This window comes from Branchiostoma belcheri, unplaced genomic scaffold (genome assembly GCF_001625305.1).
Source record: "Branchiostoma belcheri isolate BF01 breed outbred unplaced genomic scaffold, Haploidv18h27 scaffold194, whole genome shotgun sequence".
Classification (NCBI taxonomy): domain Eukaryota; kingdom Metazoa; phylum Chordata; class Leptocardii; order Amphioxiformes; family Branchiostomatidae; genus Branchiostoma; species Branchiostoma belcheri.
The window spans coordinates 189,123-207,529 of record NW_017803424.1 but is presented as its reverse complement, the minus strand read 5'-3'; the positions used below and the strand labels follow the sequence as shown (position 1 = coordinate 207,529).

At 39.1% G+C, this 18,407-nt stretch overlaps 1 protein-coding gene across 1 annotated transcript in view; it reads left to right on the top strand.

Moving 5' to 3' along the window:
• Positions 1-18,242, top strand: part of LOC109468189 — a 30,896-nt gene extending 12,654 nt beyond the window's left edge. Inside the window, exons 4-30 of the mRNA XM_019766445.1 lie at positions 3,195-3,369; positions 3,745-3,864; positions 5,198-5,311; positions 5,539-5,652; positions 5,858-5,971; positions 6,225-6,347; positions 7,049-7,171; positions 7,877-7,999; positions 8,175-8,288; positions 8,660-8,878; positions 9,088-9,591; positions 10,490-10,654; positions 10,813-10,877; positions 11,072-11,182; positions 11,386-11,493; positions 12,185-12,344; positions 12,565-12,683; positions 12,843-12,895; positions 13,008-13,093; positions 13,425-13,520; positions 13,829-14,001; positions 14,329-14,377; positions 14,555-14,727; positions 15,024-15,098; positions 15,360-15,457; positions 15,950-16,089; positions 17,824-18,242. Of these exons, the coding sequence (XP_019622004.1) occupies positions 3,195-3,369; positions 3,745-3,864; positions 5,198-5,311; positions 5,539-5,652; positions 5,858-5,971; positions 6,225-6,347; positions 7,049-7,171; positions 7,877-7,999; positions 8,175-8,288; positions 8,660-8,878; positions 9,088-9,591; positions 10,490-10,654; positions 10,813-10,877; positions 11,072-11,182; positions 11,386-11,493; positions 12,185-12,344; positions 12,565-12,683; positions 12,843-12,895; positions 13,008-13,093; positions 13,425-13,520; positions 13,829-14,001; positions 14,329-14,377; positions 14,555-14,727; positions 15,024-15,098; positions 15,360-15,457; positions 15,950-16,089; positions 17,824-17,843 (3,534 nt within the window). The 3' untranslated portion in view covers positions 17,844-18,242. The remainder of the gene's footprint in view (positions 1-3,194; positions 3,370-3,744; positions 3,865-5,197; positions 5,312-5,538; positions 5,653-5,857; positions 5,972-6,224; positions 6,348-7,048; positions 7,172-7,876; positions 8,000-8,174; positions 8,289-8,659; positions 8,879-9,087; positions 9,592-10,489; positions 10,655-10,812; positions 10,878-11,071; positions 11,183-11,385; positions 11,494-12,184; positions 12,345-12,564; positions 12,684-12,842; positions 12,896-13,007; positions 13,094-13,424; positions 13,521-13,828; positions 14,002-14,328; positions 14,378-14,554; positions 14,728-15,023; positions 15,099-15,359; positions 15,458-15,949; positions 16,090-17,823) is intronic.
• The last annotated feature ends 165 nt before the right edge of the window (positions 18,243-18,407 follow it).

Sequence of the window (18,407 nt, the reverse complement as noted above, 5' to 3'; positions counted from 1 at the left end):
AGACCCCCCCCCCCGTCTAGGTAGGGTTAACGTTGACTGTTGGCTCCTCTAGAATCGACAGGCGGAGTCCCTTGGAACTAACCTTCTTCCTTAGGGAAATACCAAACGCGCAAGTTAACCACTTTATCAGGAATCCCAAGAACACCAGACAAAGGGTTGGGATTAGGATCGATTTCTCCAAACCGATGACATAGCCTAGTCTAATTAGGATTGAAGTCATTATGAATACTATCACTTCTGCGCGCCGGAAGTTATCCCGAGTGGCACACACCGCGGCCTGGCCTTCACCTCCCGCTACTCTGAGCTGACCGGCATGCCGGTCATCTATGTATTGGTTAGCGGGTACCCCTAACGAGCGTATGTAACCCGTTGCTGCTAGTCCTAAGGTGTTATAGATGAAAGCTGAGACCTTAAATCCAAACGGCAGGCTATTACAGAAAAACCGGTATCGAGAACGTACGAGGCGCCGGGTGAATTAAGACATAGGATCATATCCGGACTTGTTGTCGCACTTCGTTTGAAATGTGTTGAGCAACACATACCTAGTTACATCTACTAACTTATCTTAGGTAAATGGGGAGTCCTTAATAAAAGAGGTTGAGAAAACGCTGATCAGACACGGTTTTGTGTGCCACCAAAAATGTTTTCATTTAGCCATTAAAAACAAGGTGGGCATCTTCATCCACCTTTTCACATCTTTTTACAATGTTACCTCTAGCCATAAAAAACGAGTCGGGCATGCGGCACCTTCATCCACCTTTTCACACCTTTTTATATACAATTTTTCATTTAGCCATTAAAACAAGGTGGACATCGTCATCCACTTTTTCACATCTTTTTACAATGTTACCTCTACCCATAAAGAAAGAGTCGGGCATGCGGCACCTTCATCCACCTTTTCACACCTTTTTATATGCAATGTTTTCATTTAGCCATTAAAAACAAGGTGGACATCGTCATCCACCTTTTCACATCTTTTTACAAACAATGTTTACCTCTAGCCATAAACAAATAAGTCGGGCACATTCATCCACCTTTTCACACCTTTTTATATACAATGTTTTCATTTAGCCATTAAAAACAAGGTGGACATCTTCATCCACCTTTTCACATCTTTTTACAATGTTACCTCTAGCCATAAAAAAACGAATCGGGCATGCGGCACCTTCATCTACCTTTTCACACCTTTTTATATACAATGTTTTCATTTAGCCATTAAAAACAAGGTGGACATCGTCATCCACCTTTTCACATCTTTTTACAAACAATGTTTACCTCTAGCCATAAACAAATAAGTCGGGCACATTCATCCACCTTTTCACATCTTTTTATATATAATGTTTTGTTTTCATTTAGCCATTCAAAACGAGTCGGGTTCCTTCATCGACCTTTTCACATCTTTTTATATACAATGTTTTCACTTGGCCACTAAAAATCAGTCGGGCACCTTCATCCATCTTTTACATTCTTTTTATATACAACGTTTACAATTGGCCATTAAAAAACGAGGTGAGCATCTTCAACCTTTTACTACCGTGGCCGACAAGAACAAAATTTTACACCGCAACTTCTGGTGTTTTACACCGCAACTTTTGGTGTTTTACACTGCAACTTTTGGTGTTTTACACTGCAACTTTTGCTGTGTTTTACACTGCAACTTTTGCTGTTTTACACTGCAACTTTTGCTGTGTTTTACACTGCAACTTTTGCTGTGTTTTACACTGCAACTTTTGCTGTGTGGAAAACTTACACCCCTCCCCTTTTATAATAGACGGTCCCCCTGTCAGGTCAAAGGTGACAACGATGGCATGCAAACTACCTCGACTGAGTTATCCTTTTCGTGCATAAGTTTTTTAGAGGAAAAGCTTGGCTACGTTGTGACGTTAGTTTTTTTCTAAAGGTTTTTCTAGCTTTGGCCTATAGATCGGGATAAATTTAAAAATGTTTCGACCAGGTCCAGTGATTACAAATTATGTTGCTTTTTGCTGCCATGCGTCACAACAAATTTGTCAAGGACGTCAGATATCCAGCTCCAGACATCAACAGCAATGACATAAATTTTTCTGCAGGTTAGTCCAAAATAATTCTGTTGACTTCGACGCGGTAAGAATTATAGCAGGGTGCACTTCACAAATACGAAAATCGAATATGTTTCAAAAGAAGGTACAAACTACAAGATATCTAGAAACGAACAAATCCTGTCGGCGTATCTGCTCGTAACGTACACTTTGAAATCGCCTCCTACGGACGTGACCTGAACTGCAGCCGGCTCACCCGGAAAGCCAGTTGCGCAATACGGCGCATTTATACACGAACTGCAAAACCTTCACAATTCAAATCACACAGTCTCAAACCCGATACATTCCTACACCACACAGCACAATTTACATCTGGCTGACGCTCTTATCAGTCTTTCTACCCAGCCTTCAAGAATATTCGATGCACTACTTTCTTTACCCGCGTCATCGTCCCCGGGGGTCGCTCATTAATACTGTGACCTGCTACCTTGATGTCTCACACTCAGTCACAGCACGACACTGTGACTCTCAGGCCGCCGCCATCTTTGTCACCTTTGACCTGACAGGGGGACTGTCCACTATAAAAGGGGAGGGGTGTAAGTTTTCCACACAGCAAAAGTTGCAGTATAAAACACAGCAAAAGTTGCAGTGTAAAACACCAAAAGTTGCAGTGTAAAACACAGCAAAAGCTGCAGTGTAAAACACAGCAAAAGTTGCAGTGTAAAACACAGCAAAAGTTGCAGTGTAAAACACAGAAAAAGTTGCAGTGTAAAACACCCAAAGTTGCAGTGTAAAACACCAAAAGTTGCGGTGTAAAACACCAAAAGTTGCGGTGTAAAATTTTGTACTTGTCGGCCACGGTATTTTACACTTCTTTTTGCATACCTATGGCCACAACATTATGCAGGAACCCCAACTAGCTTACTTTGCAACACCCTGCACAGCAAAAAAATGCAACAACAAAGCGTCAACGATATCCGATTACGAAACACGAGAGGCTAGCGTCCGGAAAAACTTCCTTACGGAAAAAACTGTACCGGCAAGCACCGAAAGGAAACCAACAACTGCGAAACGTGTGTTGTGTGTGTGTGTGTGTGTGTGTGTGTGTGTGTGTGTGTGTGTGTGTGTGTGTGTGTCTTTTTTCATATATATATATATTGTTTTTCTTTTTCTCAGGTCGAAGGTACTTGGCGATGGACCGATAGAACACGCCTCGACTATGATAGCTGGTATCCTGGAGAGCCAAACAATGGTGGGAACCAAGACTGTGGAGCGCTTCGTAAGGATTGGGGCTATGTGTATTGGGACGATCAGCAGTGTGATCGTGTGAAATTCTTCATCTGCCAGACAGGTACATCATTTTTACTTATCCCTTTTAATTCTTGTGCTTATGTTCATCTACCATGGCATTATTCCCCTAGTCTTCATCAGTAGTTCTCAAAAGCACTATATGTTTACCACACGAGTCGTGTGAAGCATAGTCAATGTTCTATTCATTGAAGTACATACTGTTGGTACAAGAACTTAGTGTAAAACGTACATTTTGCACTGGCTGACCTGTGTATGCAAAACTTATCACCCAGCTAATATATTGTTACGACTTACCAAAAATCCCACTGTATTGTTAAAGCAAAGTCTATTAATTCTGCGTCGTACTTAGGTAATAATAACAATACATAACACGACACCATATTAAGTGACATTGTTTGATTTTTATCCAACTTAGACATCAACGAATGCTCCAGTAATAATGGAGGTTGTGACCACAACTGTTATAACACCGATGGGAGCTACCGATGTACCTGCCGGGCTGGATATCAGCAATCTGGGTTAACAGATTGCGTCGGTAAGCAATTTTGGCGGACCTAAATTTTCAATGCTGTATTTTTCATTCATTTTTACACTTTTTTTCTAATTTCCTCTCCATGTTTTCGTGAATTTGTATAAGTCAACAGCAAATGTCCGTATCAAATGAGGTGGCATGGTTATTTTGTGTTTCCGGTTGTTGGATTCGAAGTATTTGAGTTCAAATTTCCAACAAGCCCCAATCTTAATCTTTTTTTCCTACACTTGTATCCTCACTTACCTCGGTTAGAAATAACTACATAATGGACAGGACGTAAATCAGGAGGTACCGTGTTTGAGGAGAGTCATATTCTCCTTAAGATTATACCGAAATTGAAGTTTTAATTTTTGCACAATCGACATTTAGATCATGATACTGTTTTATATAATCATTGCTTGGACTCAGCTTTGATACCATGCAGATATATTGAAGTAATGTAAATATGTAATGTACATGTACATGTGTTGGTAAGGGCGTTGCGCCTGGCCTTAATATGCAAGGTAATCACGTCCATGGAAAATTGAAGTACTGTTTTTGGGGTGTCTGTGCGTGTGTTTCCACACATTTGCAGTCAGAATAACTTCCTAACGCCTTAATGGATAGTGATGAGGTTTGGTAAGTTGGTAGGTTATAGAAATACAAAGGTCAAGATTAACTTTGGGCCTCCTTTGCACTGCAGGAGAACCGGTTTTTGTGTCTTTTGTCCTGAACACGCAGTGGTCTTGGAATTTTGGTGACAGTTTTTTCCATCAATTATAAGTGGCGTGGGTGTTGTCCCCGAGCAAATTGTTCTAGAACTGCAGGGAGTCCAGGAAAAAATTTTCATAATTTTCGGTATCTAGATTATTATAAGTTATAGATAGTTGTAAGAATTAAATGAAAATTATGCAAATGACGTAATTTGCATAATTTAAGAGATAATTCTGTCATCACATTTTACTCAATTTGCATAATCAATTAGGACATGTTGAAATGGAATATTGCCAAAGGATAGGAAATTTCTCACGCAAAATATTATAAAGTGAGTTTATAAAATCATGAATAAAACTAGATCGTATTAGTTACGACCTTATATCCATAATCAATACAAACGATCAAAAACATTTACATAAAAAGTCTCTTTTATGGACATGTCTAAGACGCATTTCTCTTAGCCGACAAGACCAACTCCAAATGTATAGCAATTACTCTAGGGTAACATCATCGCAATGGCTGCATTTTACAATAATACGCTGTTGGTGAGGAATGTAAAATTGTAATTTATGCATATGCGATGGCTAATAATAACCGACATAAATCGCAAGGTTAGATAAAATATTTTTCTGCATGTTAGATATCAACGAGTGTTCCAGCTCGCCTTGCCGTAACGGCGGAACCTGCCGAAACCTCATCAACTCGTACCGCTGCGACTGTCGACCTGGATGGACCGGCGTCAACTGTCAGACAGGTAAGTTCTTAAAACTGAAAATGGCCAAAATTGCAATATGAGACCATCGTGTTTAGTCAATCAACAGAATTGTTTATAAACATTGTTACATTAAGAAGTTTTGGCAATGGTATGAGAGAACGAGAATGGTAAACTGTGTAATACAAGAGGGCAATGTTTTATCCATCTTGATTGAATCTATACCTCAACGATCGTAATAATATGTTATTTTAATATCTGCATGTTAGATATCAACGAGTGTTCCAGCTCACCTTGCCGTAACGGCGGAACCTGCCGAAACCTCATCAACTCGTACCGCTGCGACTGTCGACCTGGATGGACCGGCGTCAACTGTCAGACAGGTCCGTCTTTTAAAACTAGTAATGGCCACAAAATGAAACCATTGTGTCTTTCAAAATACACAAATAGTCTGAAAGCACGGTATCCTAAAGCAGTGCTGGCACGAGAACGGCACAATGTGTAATGTAAAAGCAAAATATCTTATCCACGTTGACCCAATATATAGCTCAAAGTTTGATTGATAAAATGTTCTTTTCTGCATGTTAGATGTCGACGAATGTTCCAGCTCGCCTTGCCGTAACGGTGGAACCTGCCAAAATCTCTTCAACGCCTACCGCTGTGACTGTAAGCCTGGATGGAGCGGCGTCAACTGTCAGTCAGGTCCGTTTTTTAAACAAGTGATGGCCACAAAATGTGTTTGTTCAAAATACACAAAAGTATAGTCTAGAAATATGGTCTGCTTAAACAGGTTTGACACGAAAATGGTAGTGAGATAAGATAAGAGAACAGTATTTTTCATTGAACACTAATTGATCTTGTTCTTCATATCTTTCATGGCGTCACTAGCAAAGGCTTAGACTCGAAACTATAATTCTTTATGTCAGTTTAACTTACTCGATCCGTAATCTTTTAGATATAAACGAGTGTGACGAAGCCTTACATGACTGTGAACAGACGTGTCTCAACACTGCTGGTGGATTCACCTGTGGCTGTGACAGCGGATTTCTTCTCAACCCCGATGGAAAGACCTGCTCAGGTTATGGTTTATAAACTATACATTCTTTCTTATATATATAGTTTACAGTTTATATATGCAGTATGCAGTTATTTTTCCAGTCACACTCAATACTGTATTACGGGTGACGGACCGTCTGTAAATCTGTGGCCAACTCTTTCAGGCTGTTCCGTACAATTAAAAAAAAAGAGTAAAGGGATTCTTGTCTACTCCAAATTGACTATTAAAAAAAGGAAAGAATACACATGTTCATTTTCTACAACAATGTTCCTTAGACGATCTAGGCATAATACGAGTATTTTCGACTTCTCGTTCGGAATACTGAAGAAGAATGGGTGAAATATGCTGTACTTGCTGCCGAGAAAAATGGTTCCAGTTGTATATGTCTTTCAGGTGTTAAAATATACAAACTGCACACTCACTATATACATATATATCCCTGGTAATGTAAAATATCTTTGTTATTTTCTTTTACTTTACATTGTGCGTATTTGGAAGACCAAACTTTTTTTAAAGGTAATTGAATCTCGTTACGTGATAACTCATCAGGAGTGCTCACAAAGCATAATGAACATTTGTATAGTAATGTTGAGTATAATAATTATAGGACTATCAAATGGGGGATGGTGTACTTTAAAAAATAACATATAAAACGTTATCTGATTAAATAATACATTTGTGAATAGCATTGTAAAGTACATTTTCAACCCGCTGGTCATTAGATATAAACGAGTGTGACGAAGCACAACATGGCTGTGAACAGACGTGTGTGAACATTGTTGGCAGCTTCAACTGTGGCTGTGGCAGTGGCTTTGTACTTAACGCCGATGGAAATACCTGCTCTGGTAATTTACTATTTTACTTTTTTATAGTACAGGACAATTTATCTTTAACCCTTTTCACATGTAACCAACCAACCAACCAAGCACACCAAGAATATATTACTTGAGTTCGTGAATGCATGCTTGCTCACACATTTTTGTATTTATACATTAATAGTAAGGTCATTGTTGTTGATGAAATTATTGTTAATGCTTTTGTTTTTCTTGTGCGTTAGTAAATGCAGTAAATTGAATTCTTTTTAGGGCTGAATGTGTAATGTAAAATCAAATACAGGTTGATTTTTGTTGACAATTTTCCACCAGATGCAGGTTAGCGCAAATCGTGTTTAAATTGATAAAATTTGTAAGAAACTTGTTGTGATCTTTTCTTGCACTGTTTTGCGTTTTTGAGTACATTCTTGGTGAAGAGAGCACTATATGTTGGTTTGTACAGTTAGTGTCTTTGTGTCTGGGGTTGTTGAATTCTCTTAAAAGCCAAGTTTCAATCGTGTATAAACAATTAAAAATAGCCTTAATAGTAGCCTTTTTCGTACATTAACATTGAGCATTCGGTTGGTATTGTGACCTAGGTCAGCCTCTACTTAGGTGAAGTTTAATCATATTCTGGTGTGCTTCGCCTAGGGTGATTATCTCCTCCAATTGCATTGGAAGTTCTAACAGCCCACCACGCCTACAAGATATTATAGAGGAATCACTTTTTTTATCCAGATGTAAACGAATGTGATCAAGACCTTCATGGCTGTCAACAAATTTGTATGAACACCTACGGTGGGTTCGCATGTGGATGTAACGACGGTTTCTCTCTCAACGACGACGGAATGTCGTGTTCGGGTAGGCTTTATTTTTATTTTAATTCCTGAGGGTAGTTTGATGTATAAAATTAAGATTTCCCAAATCACTATTTGATAGAAATTTCAATGATCATCTAGGATAAAAGACAACGCTAACTTTTAACGCTATATGCATAACAACACAAGCATTCTTTTTTTCTTTTTTTAAACAATAGATACTGACGACTGTGTCTCTGGAGCCTGTGATAACGGCGGCACATGTGTTGATGGGAATAGGACTTTCTCCTGTGTGTGCGTGCCTGGATTCAAGGGAGAAAGATGCCAAACAGGTAATTACAAGTTTGGTAAATTTCACTAACGTGTAATAAAATATCCATTGGCGTTTAGACCTCCCAAAAGGTATGCTCATAGAGCGCACAGAATCGCTGTGCCTTTAACAGATAATGATATACGGTTTATATATGTGTGTCTTTTTTAAACAAATGTTAAGGTGGACTTTATGCCAGGAAAAGCAACTACCTATAAGATGCGCTTGATTCTCGTTATAAATTTAATTTTTCACCATTGTGTCAGTGTCAGATTATCAGTGAATGTAACAAATAAGCCTGACCGTATAATTCTCTAGTGGCTACTAGCCTTGCAAAGTACAAATCACTCGAAAAAGTTACATTTTTGATAACCGTTATTATTTTCCATGTAGCTCCATGCAGCGAGGATTACGACCCTCCCCTGAACGGTGGCAAAGCCTGTTCAGTAACAGATGATGCGACAGGATCCATGTTCTGTACTGTGTACTGTCGGGACGACAAGGAGTTCGCCGTAGAACCTGCCCAGCTGTACACTTGCCGGGCCGACGGGGGCTGGTTTGCTGACTCTGATCCAGTGGTGGGTCAGAGTCGCCCTTGGCCGGACTGCACAGGTGTGGTTTCAATGTTATGACTACCCATATTTAGTGATTCGTAAAAGATTTCGATAATTTTTTCCACCAAGTAAAGTTACCATAATTTCCTAACTACTTTTTCAAAATGTCGGATGAATACATTTTTCTTTAGGCATAAAATATATCATTGACTGTATTGGATAGAAGAGTAACACGCAGTACATTGTGTTGCTTTTATATTACCACAGGGAGGCACCGGCCAGGACGCCCCCACATGATAGGGGAGGTTCACTACTTCTCTGGAATTGACTGTTCCATCAACATGAATGAAATCATCTCCAACTTCCAACATCTCTTTAGTCAGCTGCCGTCCTCGCAACCAGGTGGAGCAATCACAACCGAGCTTCAGAACGTTGATGTGGAATGCGGAGGAGCATCAAAACAAATCCCTGCAATCACGTGGGGTAACTCCGTATCAAAATCTGCAAGTGGCTTCACGGTAAGGTTCAGGGTAGCTGCCGTTACCTCTCTGGCACCAGAAGATGTCACCCAGACTGAGCAAACTAACCTCATATACGCCCTTGACGATATCTACTTTGAGATCGAAGACAAGGTCGCAAACCAGCAGTTCGACTTGAACATCAACGGACAACAAGCCTCTGTCGACACAGTGAACATCGGGTTTGCGGAGTTTGACCTTAACTGCACCCAGGGACAACTGAGTTTTCAAGACACTTTTGAGGCGTATTGTCGTGAGTTATACTTTGTACTATTTTGATGGTTATTAAGTCTTTATACCTTAAACAAACATAATAATGACACACCCAAGCGACAATAGGCAAGGTCCGATGTTTAGGCTAGGAACAGGGTTAAATAATTGTTATAAAAAAAAACAAGGCTGGCAAAAAGATTTAATTTTAAAATTTTGAGGTCATAAGTCATTGTTAAACAACAAATTGGGGGGGGGGGGTATGACTTAACAACAAGATAGATATTCTATTCTTGCCATCAACAGTATTACCTGCACTTGTAAATGTGTAAATACCTCAATAAACTAGAAATTCTAGCAAAACGGCTAGCTGTATTATCATGGGCAGCTACTGTACTGAGTTGGATTGGATGCAACGGAACATGTAGGTGACAACATTTGTTATCAAACGTGAACCACTGTGCCTCAAGTTTGCTGGATTTCTAATGGTCTCCTAACGATTTTCAATTCTTTGCACATTTTTGGCATGTGTATCACTGCCAGAGGGCAAAACATCTTTTTTTTTCCAACATCATGTGAAAAAATGCGCGCTTGGATACCTTTCATAAAGATTACTTGCTGTGGCCTAAAGCTGTATTACAGGATGGTACGTGGAAGTTGCAAATGTTTTATGATGTCGATTTTGAGAGCCAGTATTAGATTAGTAAATTACTTACGAGCATAGCCATTAACAATTTTTGGAACAAAACGAGAGAATCGAGTAGCCGATGTGACGTTTATCTGTTTAATTTGTTTAATGTTTACCTGTGTTTGGAATGCCAGCTGCAGGAAGCATATGAAAAACTAACACATTAGGAATTTAACATACTAGCTAAGAAAAAACATTTTAGAAAACCGTTGCAAAAATACTACCGGAAAACTTAAAGTTAGCTGAATTTCAGTTGACTGCCCTCCCGGCACGTTCCATGACCTGACTACGGACACCTGTGAGTACTGCCCTGTTGGTGAGTACCAGGACCAACCGATACAGACGGACTGTAAACAATGTCCTCACAACACCTGGTCAGTGTTTCCTGGAGCAAAGGAGGAGGCTCAATGTGTGGCAGGTAGGAATGGTCACAAATGTCTAAACACTGTTATTATTGAAGAGCATAAATTAATTTGATAGACTGTTGTTTTGTTCTGGATATTTATGTCAACTTTTCTCACTAATTAAGGTATCAGAGTTCAGCCACTCTAACACGAGTTCACGAAAACCTTTCAGTTTGCCTCGGCAAAGACGACCTATGCTCCAGCTGTAACCACGTTAAGGGACAACTGACGTGTAAGGTAAGACTGGCTTGCTATAAAGTCTTTGATAATCTTTTTTTTAGTTGTTATCGATTAGTAAAAAGACATGCGCTTGCTAAGACCCAGCACATGTCCGTTTTATTTCGAAGGTACAGATTGGATCAGTACATTACAATCTGAAATGTTAATCGAAAGATTATTGTTATTAGACAAGTTTGTCGTTTTCACTGCAGTGTGAAGTTGGCTGGGCGGGGTCCCAGGACGGACTTACATGTGGAGTTGACGATGACCAAGACGGTTATCCAGATGTGTCCTTGCCTTGTAACGACACCACGTGCAAAATGGTATGCATAAGCTACTAACATTTTAGCTTTGATGTTTATGTCTCTACATTTTTTTCTATGTAGTTAATATAGCATCCATTACTTTATCAATCATTATTGTTTTCTTGATATAAGAACCAATTTTTATCTAGTGTTACTAGAATCACTTGTCGAGTATTTGTTCATGGTGTGGGCTAATTGTGTCGTTTTAATGTTGATTCTAGGACAACTGTCTAGGTATCCCTAACAGTGGACAGGAGAACACAGATGGAGACGAGATGGGAGACGCATGTGATGACGACATGGACAACGATGTGTTCAATAATGTTGAGGTACCTATATCGCAAAATAGCTATTACGTTTAACTGCAGACTTTACTGCCCATACTGACACTTGCTTTACGCATACCGAAACGATAAAGAATCTCCTGTAAGTATGTCAGAAGCTAAATTGAGCCTAAAGCTGATTGGCACGGATAGCACGGAAAGCAGACGTTATCAAAAACAATGACAGGGGACGTCAGGGACTATGTGCATACAAACTGATGTCTGAAGTTTTGATAAAACGGCAGTTATCCCCACTGGGTTTAAAAAATGCCACATGACAAAAATGATAGGTAGAGCAAACCTTCATACTAATCATTGAATATCTCGTATTAGGCGTATCGAATAAGGCGTCATGCAAGATCATGGTCTTTAGTTTCTAATTTGAACAAACTATTTGGAGGCATAGCTCAGTCAACTTTTTTAATCAAAAACCCATATCTCCATTTACAAATTCCACGAATCTGATACAAAGCTGAACTAGATTATTATTTTTGGTAGTTTATCGGGATTGAATTTATTTGGATTGCATTTTTAATGACTAGAAAGAAGTATAATGCTTGTAAGTTCCGGAATGTGTAGCATCAAGAAGATCTGCCCCCTAAGCTGTTAACACGTACGTCTTGATTGCATTTTGTTGTGATTACCCATTAAAGGCGATGACACAGGAATGAATTTAGTCTTTGTTGTTCACTTAAAGGACAACTGCCCGCTGCTGGTGAACGTAAACCAGACGGACAGTGACAGTGATGGAGTGGGTGACGTGTGTGACAACTGTCCCACGGACATCAACACTGACCAACGGGACACAGACGGGGACGGTGTGGGGGATGTGTGCGACAGCGATGCCGATAGTGACGGTATGTTTGATTGCCGAAACATTTTTTCAAGCATATCAGTAACGTTGTCTACTGATATTATTTGCTTTCAAAGGAAATCTGAATACATTATGGACAACTTGAGCAATCAAATTATTAACTTTTTTTAGTAAGCAATATTACAACTGAACTTTATTGCATAAAATGATGGTGAAAATGGTTTGCTTCAGGGTTCATTTTTTGCTTCATTTCTTGCCTTTAGGTATTATTGACACTCAAGACAATTGTCCGTTCGTGGCTAATGTCCAACAGGACGATTCTGATGGAGACGGGATCGGAGATGTCTGTGACAACTGTCCAACGGTCCAAAACGTGGATCAGGTTAGTCTCATCTTTCGGCCATACGTACTACGGGATATGTAGACAAGAACAAATCAAGGCTTGTACTTGTCCTTTTCACATCTGTACGTAGCAGGTAATGAGTGTTTGAAATAATCATTCCTTTTTGCATTATTTTAACGTGTTCTTCCTTCCTTCCAGTTTGACTTGGATCAAAATTCTATTGGCGATGCCTGCACCGACGATACCGACAGGTACTGATATGTAACCTCATTCGTCTTGTAAGAAAAAAAGAGATCCCTTTGTCTTAATCTTCCAACGTACTAACATTTGCCAAAGCCTGAAAATGCTCTCATATCCAAATAGCGATGCAGACGGGATCCCGAACTCCTTGGACAACTGTCCTGACATCCCTAACAGTCAACAACTGGATACGGACAAGGACGGATCAGGTACATCCTTTAAAAGCCGACTACATCTTCAAAACATTCGTCATGAGCAAAGAGGTGTTAAAATGAACTAATGTACACATCTTTTTAACAAATGTGATCTAAAGAAAAAATAAATTGGTGGATGTATCAAGTAATAATTCTCTAATTATATATAGGCTCATAAAAGAGAATAAATTTAAATTACAAGATGTTTATAACTCGCATTGTGGTATTTGAAAATTGTTCTTTATGATGGTAAAGTGTATCTAGATGCCACCGGGTACAGTGGGTATGCCTTAAATAATATAGTATCATATTGCTTGTCTACATATAATCAGTCTATCGGTTACAGGGGACCTTTGTGACGATGATGACGATGGTGACACCATATTGGATGACGTTGACAACTGTCGGCTCGTTCCCAGCCTGGACAATAGAGACTTTGACGGTGAGAGGACTTTTGCAATTTTAATTTAGAAATAATATCACTATTATAATTCTCATTGCATACCATAAATAAAAATTAATAACTGCAGTTATTGATATTTATTTATGACATACATTGCATGCAATGTGTGTCACCAAGACAGTTTCAAAATACAGGAAAATAAAGACTGATGGTGAGGTGATTTCAACCATTCCAACCATTTTTTTTTACTTTTGGCATTGTATTCTAATACGACCATAAACATATAAAGTCACAACGCCTTTTTTTTTTCAAATTACTAAAAGCAATGTCATCGTGTCTCGTTGCAGGAGACGGAGTAGGCGATGTCTGTACCGGCGATTTTGACATGGACGGCGTGCCTGACGCTGATGACGTGTGTCCTGAGAGTGGGGTCATCGCCCGCACGGACTTCAGGAACTACCAAACTGTGAACCTGGCCGGGAGTAGTGACAACCCTCAAGTTTGGGAGTTTCTTAATGAGGTATCAACGACATGTAGAACGTTTCAGTCAGCTTACAGTAATGGTTTTAAAGGCCTTCGGGTTTGCAGTTAATGGTAAAGCAGCTGACTATATCGCAAGTCTAAAAAAATCATCAGTGATGTTCTTGAATAAAATATAAACTATTTCAACTATATAGAGTACTTCCTGCATTAAATAAGCTTACAATAGATACATAATGTACATGTACTAAATTTAAGCCATAATTAGTAATATAATATAGCATCCACGTGGTACGTATACAATGACCCGGATTTCCACACAGCGCTGTTTTGGTTGTTCAAACTGCACACTTGATATTTGTTACAGGGAACTGAAATAGTTCAGAAAGTAAACAGTGACCCAGGCCTTGTTCTAGGTAAGTATAACGTAATCCAGATATAAGTGGTAACGTATTACGTACTAACTACATCTATGTATTTATAAGTTTCGTTATTAGAGCTAGGCGTTCACGACAGTTAGCAAATGGGAGTAAGATGTTTTAAATATTGCGGCTTAAATATTAGATAAAGAAAGCACTTCTTGCCACATGCAGGTCCTGACTACTTCGGCAACTTGGACTACCGTGGAACCTTCTTTGTGAACACCCAGGTTGATGACGACTTTGTGGGTTTCGTCTTCAGCTATCAGAGCAACTCTCGGTTCTACCTGATGTCCTGGAAACAGGCAGGGGACAGCAGCGGTGGACAGGCGGGGGTACAGCTGAAGGTGGGGGGTTGTTTCTAAGGTACAGAATAGATAGCTGATCTCAAAATTGAACTTTGAATGGAAATCTGGCTTGTAACAGCTGTCAAGCTGATTTTATATATAGAGGTATTTGGGAATTCTAGAATGCTTACTTATGCCAATTCATTGTTGCACACATTGTGACGAAGCAAAAAGGCGAAGGGAATACTCGGATTAAACCAGGATTTTTCTAAGTGCTAAGAACACTGACCTTCCATACAAGCCCTAAATCTTTGTATTTGTAGGCAATTGGTTTAAGATCATTTTTTTGTCACTAGTTGGTGAACTCGACTACCGGACCAGGGCAAGACCTGTCCCTGGCTCTTTGGAAGGGCGTAGAGGTCCCGGGACAGGTAGGGTTAGGTAGTATGTGCCTCCAGCTTATTCTTAAATTAATAATGTCAAGGGGGCGTGCTTTTTTTACATTACTTACACTGAATACTATGAATAATGTGGCTTTTTTTTTCAAATTCTACTTTATAATGAACCTGTCATTTGTACCCGTACCAACAGACATACATCTTATTATATTAGAGAAGGCAGCAATGACATTTGAATTTCAAGTTGATAATAAACTTCATACTGATTAACATTTCAAAATATTTTTGACACAGACCAAGCTGCTGTGGGAGGATCCCAGCAAGGTAGGCTGGAGCTACAACACCGCCTACCGCTGGGAGCTGAAGCACCGGGTGGACATCGGGCTCATCAGGTAACCTGCAGTACACTATCCCAGTTGACTGCAATTTATAAAAAAAAAAATCTACCGCTAGCACCGCTAAGTGCATGTAGTTCATGCATTTGTAAAATTCTTGCGTTATTACTTAAACCTTATCTAGACTGGGTATTTTAGGGATTCGTGGGACTTAAAGAGGGAGGTGGGGGTGGTGTTGTTTATTCGGCTCACCCCTTAGAACTCGTAAATAGTATATGGTATGGGCACCAAAACACATATCAATTATACGAAATTACATTATATGTTAAATCATTATAGAAATCATATTCAACTTGACTTAAAACCCATAAAGGTCTATTGAAGCTTAACACACTGACGAGAAATCTTTCTTAACTATTTTTACTTAGGACAAGTCACTACGTTTGGTGGTTTTATCGCAAGCCGTTCGCTATCGGACATTAAAGTTGGCGCGGTCACTTTTAGCGAGTCAAGGTAGAGTTAATGACTAGTGTATCCCTGTCCGTGCAGGTTCCGGCTGTACTCCGGCAGTCTCCTTGTGGTGGACTCCGGTGACGTTCTGGACGCCTCTCTCCGCGGAGGCCGCCTGGGGGTGTACTGTTACTCTCAGGAGAACGTCATCTGGTCTGACCTCGTCACCAAGTGCGATGGTAAGGAATCATTATTGAAAGCTTGAAGGCATGCGCCATGTGGGACATCTGTACAACAAAACATATGAATTTGTACAACGGACCAACCTTATTTAATTAATTTTTTTTTAAATACACGTGTGTGTAAGGTAGATATTCCATTAATTGTTAAATTGCTTTAAAACCATTTCTTGTATGCATTTTTCTCCGACTATTGCTACACTAGGAATACCCTCTGGTCTTCATGTGGTCCTCATCAGGATGGTACTTTCTCAAACAAGTGTGCAAGATTAACTTTATTACCCCCATGACATGTCATTGATGTTATAGTTTCTATTGTGTATGTCTGTTGGTCAACAAGATAAAATTTGGGTAAATTGGTTTTATACTTGGTGCATTGGTAGGTTGTTGCAAAAATGCTAGGGTCACGAATTTTGGATGGTAGGTAGGACTTGTGCTCACGGCTATTTTAATATCAGGGTGTACCAGGGTGTTGCACTTAGGCCAATTTTTTAAGTTTCATATTTTCCCACTTTTAGTACAGAAGAATTGAACTACAAGTCATACTATGCATGATGATTTTAAAATTTTTGGATAGCGATGAGCGGTTTAAAAGTTGCCGACCTTCAAACTTAAGTGCATTACTTTACAATGCAATGCACTACTTATACGTACACTACAGCTCATTAGGCATATAACAATAATACTCGTTGTATCCTCCAATGTTGTTTCAAATGTGAACTAAAGTTACAGAACTAAAAGGAGGGTACAAATTTCTTTGAAAATTGCATCATTGTTCCCAAAACTATTATTACAGTTAAGCATATATGGTACTGGTAGACAATCTCTACAGACACTTCACATCTCTACGGACACTACAACATGGTAATTTATTATCGTTATTTTATTTATTTAATGATTTATAACCATTATCCATGTGCCTTCTGTCAGAAGGCCACCACGTTTAGTTGTTCTAAAATACTTAATATATATGAAACCATCACATTTATATTCCAACTAATGAGTCTGCGGACATTTCTCGGACAAAATAGCCATCAAAGTGCAAGCAACATAAAGATGCATATTTCGCATTATATAAAGAAAGGTGATATAATATGAAAAATTGCTAGTCCTAGATTTTGGGGGTACAAGAAGATATTTTGCTATAAAGTGTACAGAAATGCATTTGATAACATGTAATACATATTGTTAACGACACTAAAGGAAAGACAATTTTTCAAATTATCATCTAGTTTTCAGCAAAACATATTAGGACCTCAATTGCATAATTTTTCAGGGCGAGCTAGAATATAGAAATTGACCTGTCATTGGGGAATATGATCAACTGAACAGATGTAATATATACCAACGGGGCTTTTCTAATTTGAATAATTGCAGTTAAAATATGTATAATTAGTCGGTTTGGACAGTTAACATGATTTGGCAACGGTATGTCAGAGGTCATGCTTGCATATCATACCTTACCCATGCCCTATGATAATGTTTTCACTAGTGTGTTCCATGTTTCTAGGTAGGGGTCATGTGAACAATTTGCATTGATAATGAGCATTATTGTAAATGTAAGCCATTTACAGGTGGTCATCACCATGCATAAGATTTACGAAAGCACTTAACATACTACGGAGGTATGAGATTGTAGAACTCTAGTTATGTTTAATGGTCAAAATTAAAAAAATCGGTCGGTGGAATGTTAACTCTATACTGTATTTACGTTTGTTGCTGATTTTTTTGCAGACAACAGCCAAGCTGCCTAACTGGAGACAAACACCCTAAGACTACAAGACTGCGGGAACTTCATCAAAACCCTAGCTTCTATCAGCTTTCTTCTTCTCTGCCAACAGCCAACAGCCCATCCTATCACCAGATAGGATAGCAATTGCGTAAAAAACATAGCAACGCGTGCTCTTTCACTAACAAAAGTATACGTTATGCATGATGCAAAATAAAGAACATCTTCAAAAACCTGATTGCTTGGGTATAGTTTGTACATTCACATCTACATCTACACAGCACTACATGTGTACTTTATTATGTGTGTACACTTTTTTTCATAATTAATAGAAATGAGGCAATTTTTAAAAAATCCCTAAAACACGGCTGTTATTCCGAGCTGTCAATGAGGTATGTTTGACTCTCCATGCTTCCGATCCAAAATCAGGGTGTACCAGGGTGTTGAACTTGGGCCAATTTTTCAAGTTTCAGAATTTAACACTTCATTTAGGATCCAAAAAGTAGATCGCGGCGTACTCTACCCAGCCCACCGTTAATTTCTTCCCTATCTGCTTGCTATTGTATAGTTCGGAGGATTATTTTCTTGT